At 45.8% G+C, this 12,043-nt stretch overlaps 1 protein-coding gene across 1 annotated transcript in view; it reads left to right on the top strand.

Annotated features, from left to right (window-relative positions):
* The window catches only part of ECT2L (epithelial cell transforming 2 like), an 83,285-nt gene that overhangs the window by 42,863 nt on the left and 28,379 nt on the right, over nucleotides 1–12,043 (top strand). Inside the window, exon 13 of the mRNA XM_083176588.1 lies at nucleotides 1,250–1,360. Within this exon, the coding sequence (XP_083032714.1) occupies nucleotides 1,250–1,360 (111 nt within the window). The remainder of the gene's footprint in view (nucleotides 1–1,249; nucleotides 1,361–12,043) is intronic.

Raw genomic sequence — 12,043 nt, 5'->3', positions numbered from 1 at the left:
CTACCATACAGCTTTATTACATATTAGCTATTAATACTGATTCATCCGCTGCTGGTTTGGTGAAGACTACATGCACAATGTAGATCCTTGACTATTCACACTGTAATGTATAGAAATTATACGATCACAGGTGCAAACAGTCGCTGCTGTGAATGCATTGCGCCAACGGTGAATAGAGGCAAATCTTTAAGAGTTGCACATGTACACAGATGTCTGCATACAATGTTGACAAATGGACACTCATGTACAATGATGGTGCATCTCTCATATAAATATTTATCAATATTTTTATTAATAACTTGTATTTATAATCACATTATCGTGTGCACAGTGCAGTACATGGTAAACAATGAACAGTAACTTTGTATTAGAAAATAAGTACAAATCCAGCATTCCAGGGTAAAGTCCCATAGACACTATCCAACTTGGCCAAGGCTAATATAGTTAACTATATCGGCTGCGGGTGGCATATATCGTGCATACAAACTGAACGAAATCGGCCACCGATATTGTTCAGTGATGTCACCGGGACCCGCTAAACATGCAGGTCGTTCGGCTATATAGCCAAATTGATCTGCATGTTCAGCAAACATTAATCATAGTTGAGGAGCTTGCATTGTTAACAATATTGAGTGTACACACTAGACTAGAGGATATTTTGAAAGCCCCTTTCTGAGCGATATCTTTCACAATATCCTCTAGGCTTAAAAGAGCCAACAAGGGCAAGTGTAGGGTGACTAGCTAAAGCTAGCAGGGTTTGTGGGAGGGAATCAATTCAGTGATCAATGATCCTGTGCCCACGGTATGGCAGAGCAGAGGGGGTCTGAGATACTGAAAGGAGGGAGACAAGGAAGCAGCACCAGTGACATTTGGTGTGGGAGGAGGGCCCCATTATTAAGAGCTTAAATATTAAATGTATCCCCGATGTGGACTAAAATTACACATATGCACTTACTCAAATTATATACAAAATTTATACTATGTGAGGTGATCATGGACTTCCTGCGAGGTTGCCCCCTGTAGGAGGTTAGAGGGGGACTCCTGCTAGGCCACGTCCCTTTTTCAAGGGGGGTACTTTTGGCCACACCAGGTGTCAATGACATCACCACTGACGGTAAACTCCATTGCTTTCCGCCATCAAAATGTTTTTTGCTTTTTTTTATATTTTGCAGTGATTTTTTATTTTTTTAATCCGTTCCCATTCATTTAATTTAGGTTATCTACAGTTATTTCTCTTTAATGTTTGTAGGATCATCCACTGGAGTTTATTTCTGGTTTTCTTATAAAAAAATGTGGCAGGCAGAAAGCGCGCTTGTTGTCAGAAGGAAATACTGATGACACACTGTCGGCATTCTTAAAGGTGAGACAAAGGTCTTTATACAATAAGAATAATTATTTTATTTATATAGTGCTTTTTCTCTAATAGGGCTCAAGGTGCTTAACATATAAACTGAATGTAATACAGTAGAGGAACAATGAAGTACAGAAAAGCTTTTCATAAACAATACTTTTTTTTTTTTAATTATGGAAATGCTGAGTATATAGGTGAAACTCGGAAAAATAGAATATTGTGCAAAAGTGCATTTATTACAGTAATAACACTTAAAAGGTGTAATATATTATATAGACTCATTACATGCAAAGTGAGATATTTTTAGCCTTTATTTGTTATCATTTTGATGATTATGGCTTACAGTTTATAGAAAGAAGATTAGCATATAGTGAAAGGTTCAATATTGTAGGCTCAAAGTGTCACACTCTAATCAGCTAATTAACCCACAACACCTGCAAAGGGTTCCTCAACATTTACATGGTCTCTCAGTCTGGTTTAGCAGAATTCCCAATCAGGGGGACGACTGCTGGCCTGACAGTTGTGCAGAAAACCATCATTGACACCTTCCACAAGGAGGGAAAGCCTCAAAAGGAAATTGCAAAAGAAGTTGGATGTTCTCAAAGTGCTGTATCAAAGAAAAAGGTGCACAAGCAGCAGGGATGACCGCATCCTGGAGAGGTTTGTCAGGAAAAGGACGTTCAAAAGTGTGGGGGAGATTTACAAGGAGTGGACTGAGGCTGGAGTTAGTGCATCAGGAGCCACCACACACAGACGGATCCTGGACATGAGCTTTAAATGTCGTATTCCTCTTGTCAAGCCTCTCCTGAACAACAAACATCGTCTGATGAGAGAAAATTTTGCATCTCATTTGGAAACCAAGGTCCCAGAGTCTGGAGAATGGAGAGGCACACAATCCAAGATGCTTGAAGGCCAGTAAGAAATTTCCATAGTGTGTGTTGATCTGGGGAGCCATGTCATTTGCTGGTGTTTGCCCACTGTACTTTATTAAGTCCAGAGTCAATGCAGCCGTATAACAAGACATTTTAGAGCACTTCATGCTTCCTTCAGCAGACAAGCTTTATGGATATGCTGACTTCATTTTCTAGCAGGACGTGGCACCTTCCCACACTACGAAAAGTACTAAAACCTGGTTCATTGACCTTGGGATTGCTGTGCTGGATTGGCAAGCAAACTCGCCTGACCTTGGCATTGCCAAGAGAAAGACGAGAGACATAAGGCCAAACAATGCATCCTGGTCTTCCATAACACCACAGCAGTGCCACGGGCTGATCACATCCATGCCACGCCGCATTGAGGCAGTAATTCATACTTTTCAGCGGGCCAACATTTCTGTAATTAAAATCTTTTTTTTTTATTGATTTCATGTAATATTCAATTTTTAATAAGCTTTAAGCCATAATCATCAAAATTATAACAAATAAAGTCTTAAAATATCTCACTTTGGCCAGATGTACTAAGCTTGAAAAGTGATAATACCCCTTCTTAAATCACTTAGAGCAGATTACAGCAGATGACACAACAAACAACTATTCTGGCTGGGGAGAATAATCATCATCAAAATGAACACCCTGCCTAAATTGCGTTATATCCTCCAGGCCTTACCAATATCTGTCCCAGAAGTTTGGTTCAGAACCATACAAAAACTCACCCAACAATTTATCTGACTCCGTAAAAGGCCTAGGATTAAAAGACATATTCTCACTAGGTCCGTCTCTCGAGGGGGATTTCAACTGCCAGATATTAAAACCTATTATTACGCCGTACACTTAAACAGAATGTTGGATTGGACGAGGAGCCGAAGCAATAAGCAGTGGGTTGAACTCGAAGGCGTATGTGTACAACAATATCCAGAGATATTCCCCTGGCTTCCCACACTCCCCAAACCCCCTTCTTCCCACCCCACCATTCCCCCAGCCCTGGCCTTATGGAAACTTCTACGTCATAGACCCCACATATCCTCCAAATTTGGTCCACTGTCCTCCTTTATATACAACCCAGATTTCCAACCCGGTACAAACATCCCTGACTTCTCCCAATGGGCTTTAGTGGGTATCTTTAGGGTGGGTCAGTTGGTTATGTCTTTAGGAGTGTGCTCATTTTCTGACATCCAAACTAAGTGGGAGATCCCTCCTAGAGACTTTTGGAAGTACCTCCAAGCAAGACACTTCTTACAAACGAACTCTAGACTCTCATTGGCCTCTGGCAAGCTGACACCATTTGAGAGACTATGTGTAGCCACACGCGACCCTACTCATACGATTTCATTACTGTACAAAATCCTTCAAAAATCAAACTCTGATATAACCTCGACCTTCACCAAGGCCTGGGAGAGAGATTTAGGTCTGACGATCTTGGATAAAGAATGGGAATCCATCTTTATGAAAGCCCACGTCAGCTCTATCTGTATCCAAACCAGGGAAACCCACTACAAATTAATCATGAGATGGTACAGATATCCTTCTATATTACATATTATGAACCCCAATATCTCAGCAAATTGCTGGAGATGCAAAAGAGCTACTGGGACACTACTTCATGTCTGGTGGGAATGCCCACTCATCACGCCTTTCTGGTCAGAAGTTATTAAGATTTCACAGGGCATACTCCACACCCCCCTCCCCTCTACGCCGCCTTTTGGCTACTTGGTCTCTTCACCACCCCAATCTCTTTATACAAATCTTCATTGTGTAGACACTTAAGTAATGCCGCAAGAGCCGTAATTCCAGCATTATGGAAATCCATAACCCCTCCCACACGAAAATTCTGGTTCACTAAAATCGATTACTATATGAACATGGAGGACATGATGCTATCCTCTGTTGATAAACAATCGGATTTTATGACTACATGGCTTCCCTGGCTGGAATACAAGGACAGTCAAGAATATAAAAACTCTATCTCTTAATCAGAGTAGCTAAATGCATTGCCAGATTATCCTAACAGGGGCCCTTATTCTGAATCGTGCGGCCGGAGCCGCACACGGTGCTCCGGCCGCACAAACCAATCCCCGCCCACGATACGGATCGCCACGGCCGTCCGTACACGGACGGCTGGCGATCCGCAAGAAAATGGTGGGGCGTACGCCTCCACCATGGTGGGAGCTGCCCCCTGCATTCGATGGTCGGCGACCATCGAAGGCAGGGCCGCACGCCCCACCAGGTCCCGCAAGCTGAGACCACACGGACAATCGTCCGTGTGATAGCTTGTATGGGGGCTGAGAGCTGACATCCGGCGACGTCAGCTTCCCGCCCCCATCACTGGCGTCATACCCTCATTAGCATGCATACGCCCCGCGTTTGCATGGGAACGCCCATGAAACGCGGGGCGTATGCATAGGGAAATGAGGGTATGAAGCCCCTCACGCCCCTATACGCCCCCTTTGCGGCGGACGAACTACGTCTGCGGCGAATTGGGCTGCACATGCGCAGATTGACCTCTGCGCATGTGCAGACTGAAAACATCGGCGGTACGGCCGCACGCGGGCCGTACCGCACGATTCAGAATAAGGGCCATTATGCAGAGATAATTAGATTTGGGTGGGGTTTTACACCTGCCTCACCTGCAGTGCACATGGTTTTGTCCATCTAAGAAATATTTTGTCAGAAAGAGTGAACTAGAATAAGGGCCTCAGTTCCTGCTGGAGCCTACTGAAAAAAGAACAGGTAGGAGCTGATTGGTTTATCACTTTTCAAGCTTAGCACATCTGACCCTTTGCATGCAAAGAATCTATATAATATATTAGTTTCAGCTTTTAAGTTGAATTACTGAAATAAATGAACTTTTGCATGATATTCTAATTTTTCGAGTTTCACCTGTATATCTTCCATCATTTCATATAGTCAAGGATAACATTCAAGTTTTGTGTGAACACCAAGTTTGAGTGGCTTTCAGCTCAAAGCCGAGGCAATGAGAGGTGAGCGGTAATGCGCGCTCCCGCATCATCACCAGGAAAGCCACTCATCTGCTTGTATTACTAGCAGATGAGCGGCTTTGTGGGTGGCTTTGCATAGCACTGCGCTATGAAAAGCCGTCCTCTCCCTGCTGACTGCGCTCAGTGTGAATGCATTGAGCTGCTTTCCACCCAGCGATGACAGCAGTCATCGCTGTCCATACACGCTGGGCATAATCGCCAAGTGTGTATGGGCCTTTTAGGATCTCCTCTTTATGCCTTTAAAAAAGATAATTTGAAAAGACAGATGGACATTATTAGTGAGGTCTATGCTGCATGCTTTATTATAACAATTATTACATGATACCCTGTCCTGAGTAAGTGAATTTGTATGTATGTTCCCCCTTCACTGCACAGCAGCAGTTAGTCTCTGGCAGTGACCCCCCTCAACAATGGTAGTCGTGGGTTCCATGTCCCACCTTCATTGGTGATTCAGCACCTGCTGCCCACTGCCATTCACACAGGCAGTGTAGTGGACAGACAAAACAGGGGCGTAGGGAGGGCGGCTCTGGGAGCCGAGAAGAAGAGAGGGTGCGCCGCAGCCTCCTCTCCTCCACTATGCCGTGCGCCTGCTCCATTGCGTTCCAAGCAGAGGCGTAGGAGCTCCGATCAGCAGCAGCTCGACTCTCCCCTCTGTGACCTAGACTCTGAGGTTCTCAGCAGGCTGCACTGACTGAGGAGCAGCTTCCCGGGAAGCAGAATGCAGGGAGGAGGGTGATGTACTCTGTCATTGCATGCAAAGGAGGGAGCCAGGAGAGCATCAAGCACAGTTGTGGGAATTAGTATACGCCACATAAACGGTATGTGACCCAACAATGATGTCACTTACACAGGGGAGGGGTTTTCAGGGCTCACACATGATGAATGGGGACAGGGCTGACACAGGGGAAGGGGAACAAGGCTGCTACAGGGGGGAGGGGACAAGGCTCACACAGGGGGAACAGGGACAGGGCTCACACATGGGGAAGGATGACATGGCTGACACTAGAGAAAGGGGAAAAGGCTGACATAGAGGGGGAGGGGGATATAATTCACGCAGGGAAAGAGGGGTTGGGACATGGCTCATACAAGGGGAAGGGGGATACATGACTCTCACAGGGGGGTGAAGAAATATACATGGCTTACACAGGGGCCAGAGGAGGAAACAATGACACATGGGCCTCTAGTTATAATAAAAGAGAGACACGCCAAGTAGCCACAGAGAGCGCTCCACAGCCTGACACAGCAATTTTGCCGCACGTGTGATTATAAAAATACTGCACAAGTGTTTGTTATATTAAACTGCGTGGAACAATTGAATCAAAACTGTCAAAGACTAGTTTCTGTGAATTTTTATTATTTCAGTTCCATTTCATAACTCAAATATATAAAGTACTTCTATCTTTTCCAAAACATTTTTATTTGGTTTTGTCGGAGCACAGGTAAATAACAAACTGTTAACAGTAGCAATCTCGCTTTGCATTTGAACATCATGTATTCAGAATATACTGTCTCTTTACACATGAGCATGATAAACATAAAATAAAACATGACAGTTTAACAAGATATGTTGTTCGGTGTCTTCTGTGTTCTTCTCATAAAACATATCGTGGCATACAAGTATATGTCTTAATAACAACATGCCCTCAGTTAAATTACCCCACTTGAACTCCCTACCCTCTTACCTTCCCTCCCCCCCCCCCCCCCCCCATCAGGTCCTGAGTGCAACTTATTCTCTACTAAGAGATCTGGTCAAGTACCATGTTGTGCCTTCGTATAAAGAGTAGATACGTTGTTGTGTTTCCTCGTCCAGTGAATCTATGTATACCCCCCATTTATGTACAAAGCCTTTGACCCCCTGTTCTATATGTGGGATTGTGGATCGCCTGTCTAGATGAAGGATATCTAATAAACTTTGCTTTACTGAATGCAGAAATGGTGGTGAGGGCACCGTCCAGCTTCTTAGTATCGTTTTCCGTGCTACCGTCACCACTAGAGTGAGAAAGGGCCTAAGTTCGGTTTTCCTGCCCTGCAGGTTCCAGTTTGTGAAATCTGTGCAAAGCATTGCCAGAGGGTCCTTGGTCAGGTGTAAATGACATATTCTATTTATAAATCCCATTACCTTGTCCCAAAATTTTCTGATGCGTCCACAATCCCACATACTATGAAAGAAGTCCGCCCCCATGCCTCTACATTTCAGACACCTTCCCGATTCTCCTGGCACAAAGTGTTTCCTCTGCGCCTGTGATATATAGGACCTGTGCAGGGTCTTAATGTGAACCTCTTGCAATTGGGCAGATTTGAGTATTTTTAAGGTCTTTTCCATCGGTTTCATAAAGGTCTTAGCTTCTACAATACTCGGTATGTCTTTTTGCCATGCTGTGACTGCATCAGTCCAAATTTTATCCGGCATTGCCGGCAAAAGGTCACTATATATATATTTCAATCTGAACGGTCCAGTTGTGCTGAGTACAAATATCGAGTGTAGAGTATCTGGAAGGTCAGGATTCAACATGGGGGGTGGTAGCGATTGCGCATAGTGGCGCACTTGGAAATACATAAACATATCACTGTTGGGTATCATGTATTTGTCTTTAAGGTCTTGGAAAGACATTACTTTTCCCCCGGGATCAAATACATCCTTAATAGATATTATTCCTTTTTCTGCCCATCTACGATAACCTGCCGAGGCAGTTCCTGCAGGGAAGACTGGGTTGCCCAACAATGGAGCGAATTTGGTGACAGTGTGATTTCGTCTTAATTTTTTATTGATATCTACCCATACCCTAAAGGTGTCAGCAAACATTATGTTATTCAAGACCCCTGAAGGAAGTATATTCTTTGGCATATGAAGCAGTGCTGCTAGAGCATGCGGGGCTACCAACTCTCCCTCCAGAGCCTTGTGGGTATATAGCTGACTGTTCAACAGCCAGTCCAGGATATAGCGTAGGAATACTGACTGGGTGAATGCCACAATGTTTGGAACCCCCAACCCCCCCTCCGACTTTCTGATAAATGTCTTATGTCTTGCCATACGTGGCTTCTTTCCCTGCCACAGAAATTGAAAGAAACTTTTATTTAATCTAACCATGTCCTTCCCCGTTAGTTTTATAGGTAACATCTGGATGCAATAAGAAATTTTTGGAAACATTATGGATTGTAGGGCAGCCGCCCTACCCATCATAGATAGGGTTATATTATTCCAATTGCCTAGTATATTTATAATTTTGGTCTATACAATATTTCTTGTTACCAGCGCACTGAGTAGAAGTGTTGCGGGCTAGCTGCATACACTTAATACGGTGTGACTAATCCGTATAAGTTTACTAGGTACAGGTTATTGTTTGTGTGTAGCGCTCTGCCCTTACAAATAAAAATGGCAATAATGAATAGATCTGTACCCCTGATGTGCTTTTATCTTCTAATTTATTGGTAAATATGCAGTGTCTATTTAAAAGCATACACCTGATTGGTCACAAATCTTGGTACAGTAGGAAATTGTACTGTCCTGCTATGCTCTAGTATCAGATATATTAGTAGCAAAGTTTGCCGTCAGTGTTCCTGAGGAATGACTGACTCGTTCGTTATCTTGTGTCTGCTTCTGCTGTGTAGAATAAAAGAAGCAGCAAAGGAAGTCTTTCTGGTAGCGGCGTCCCGCTTAACAGTAAGTGCACTCTGACGTTTCTTCAGGTACCCCTTTCAATCTCTCAGTGATCGGCGTGCCGTACTGGTTCTAAGATTTTCGGAGAGGGGGGGGGGATGGTGCAGCTTAGGCGAGCCGGGAACAGCGGTCACTGCTTCCGTACGAGCCCGGAGTCGGCTGCACTGCGGCCGCACACCGTGCTCCCGGTGCTAGCAGAGCCGTTACGTCAGAAGGTGGAGATGGGCGCTTGGACCGTGTCTCCAGTCTTCAGCGTTGTTCCCCTTGCCTCCTGCCCGGTGTCCCTCCTGCCTCGCAAGCCCCACCTCACTCCTACTCACCTTCCTGCGTCTGCGGCGGGCACTGGATCTTCGAGGAAGATCCAGTGCCCGCCGCAGACGCAGGAAGGTGAGTAGGAGTGAGGTGGGGCTTGCGAGGCAGGAGGGACACCGGGCAGGAGGCAAGGGGAACAACGCTGAAGACTGGAGACACGGTCCAAGCGCCCATCTCCACCTTCTGACGTAACGGCTCTGCTAGCACCGGGAGCACGGTGTGCGGCCGCAGTGCAGCCGACTCCGGGCTCGTACGGAAGCAGTGACCGCTGTTCCCGGCTCGCCTAAGCTGCACCATCCCCCCCCCCTCTCCGAAAATCTTAGAACCAGTACGGCACGCCGATCACTGAGAGATTGAAAGGGGTACCTGAAGAAACGTCAGAGTGCACTTACTGTTAAGCGGGACGCCGCTACCAGAAAGACTTCCTTTGCTGCTTCTTTTATTCTACACAGCAGAAGCAGACACAAGATAACGAACGAGTCAGTCATTCCTCAGGAACACTGACGGCAAACTTTGCTACTAATATATCTGATACTAGAGCATAGCAGGACAGTACAATTTCCTACTGTACCAAGATTTGTGACCAATCAGGTGTATGCTTTTAAATAGACACTGCATATTTACCAATAAATTAGAAGATAAAAGCACATCAGGGGTACAGATCTATTCATTATTGCCATTTTTATTTGTAAGGGCAGAGCGCTACACACAAACAATAACCTATATTTATAATTTTGTCAACAATGGGGGTGAAATTTAACTGGTATAGTTTAGACAGGTCTCCCGGTATCTGGATCCCTAGGTATTTAATTGATTCTGTAGTGACCCTGAATTGGCTGAGGATCGAGGGCATCCCCTGAGGTGTTCCCCGCTTCCCTATCCACAAGATCTCGGACTTACTTACATTGACCGCATATCCCGCAAATGATCCAAAGGATTCGATTACATTGATTATCGCTGGCATGGATGTTTCTAGGTCAGAGGCAAATAGGAGCATGTCGTCAGCAAAAAGACAAATCTTTGCCTCCGTGGCGCCTACTCCTATTCCCTTGTACTCCTGGCAGTTTCGTAATGCAATAGCCAATGGCTCTAGTGCCAGAGCAAACAAGAGAGGTGACAGGGGGCATCCCTGTCTAGTCCCCCTCTGTATCTCAAAAGGGGCAGAAAGATATCCATTGCAAGCTATCTGGGTGCGCGGGTGCCAGTACAAGTTTTTAAGAAGGTCTATAAAAGGTGATGGAAACCCAAAACGGCTAAGTGTTTCGAAAAGATGATCCCAGGTGACCATATCAAACGCTTTTTCAGCATCCATAGATATAATTGCCTGGTCACCTGGGTTCTCCCCTCCCATCACACCCTGAATCACTGCTAATACCTTGCAGACATTTATTGCGGAGTGCCTGCCGCATATAAATCCCGTTTGGTCCGGGTTAATTACCGTTGGCAAGATGTATTTTAGCCTTTCCGCCATGATTTTAGTCAATAGTTTGTAATCTACGTTAAGTAGAGATATCGGTCTGTATGATCCCGGGTCTCCCATATCCCTACCCGGTTTGGGTAACACTTTAACCACTGCCGAATTGAAGTATAATGGCACCCGTGCACCGGAGATGATAGCATTGAACACTTTGGTTAATGTCTCCCCCACCTTTGGGGCTAAGATCTTATAGAATTCCCCTGAGAACCCGTCCGGACCTGGCGCCTTTAGGGGCTTTAGCATGCTGATGGCTTGCTTGACTTCTTCTTCAGTGATAGGGGCGCTAATACGTTCCCTGTGTAAGTCCGAGATATCGGGTATGTCCACTGAACCCCAGAATCCCTCCTTTTTGGCCTGATCAACAGAGGCGTAACTAGAACTTTTGGGGCCCCATAGCAACATTTTAAAAGGGGCCCCCCTTGTGGCGCTGTCGCTACAATGCTCCTTAGGGGGCAGAATAAGGGGAGTGAGAGACACTGATGAAGATGGTGTCGGGTCAGAGAGGTGGGAGGAGGATTGTCAGGGAAAGAGAGGTAATGTGAAAAAGTGAGAGGGTGTCAGATAGAGAGGGAGAGGAGCAGGAGTCAGTGAGAATGTCAGGGAGGGAGAGTCTGGGAGAGAAAGGGGGAGAGACAGCGCCAGGTAGGTACTTAGACTGATGGGGGAAAGAAAGAGTGGGGGAAAGAGAGAGGTGGAAGCATGGGGAAAGAGGTGGGGAAGATTAGGAGGAGAAAGAGACTAGGTGCAGAGCAATGGCGGGGGAGTGAGAGACAGGGCTGAGAGAAAGAAGGGGAGGGGGAATGAGAGAAATAGAAGAGAGGTGAGGAAGGAGGAGGATGGGTGAGTGTTGGGGGGTGGGGGGGGGCGAGTGAGGTGTAGAGGAAGTGAGAGAGAGTAGGGGAAACAGTGATAGATTGTGTCCTTGAAGCAAGAGGCAGTGCTTGAAAGTGAGACAGAGCAAAAAAAGAGACAGACAGACAGCGAAGAAAGGGGAGGTGTGGGGGAGGGGAAAGAGTGGGCAGGTGAGATAAGAGAGAGATAAAAGATGAGAGAGAGGAGAATATGGGAGTGAGAGTGCAAGTCAAAGAACAAAAAGAGAGATTGAGAGTAAGAGGGGGGAGAGTAAGCAGGAGTTTACAGGTAGCACAGTACCCCTCCCCCTCCTTCAGTATAAACTGCTTGGTACCTCCAGCAGTGGCACGGCACCAGATCTCCACATCATCTCAGGCATAGCATCCTGGGTCCTCTCCGTGGCGCCAGCTCCATACATCACGTCCAAATCTCCCCAGCAGCACGGGTCCCCTCTGCGGC

The sequence above is a fragment of the Crinia signifera genome, chromosome 3 (genome assembly GCF_055691185.1).
Source record: "Crinia signifera chromosome 3, ASM5569118v1, whole genome shotgun sequence".
NCBI classification, from domain to species: domain Eukaryota; kingdom Metazoa; phylum Chordata; class Amphibia; order Anura; family Myobatrachidae; genus Crinia; species Crinia signifera.
This window is presented reverse-complemented; position numbering and strand designations above follow the sequence as displayed.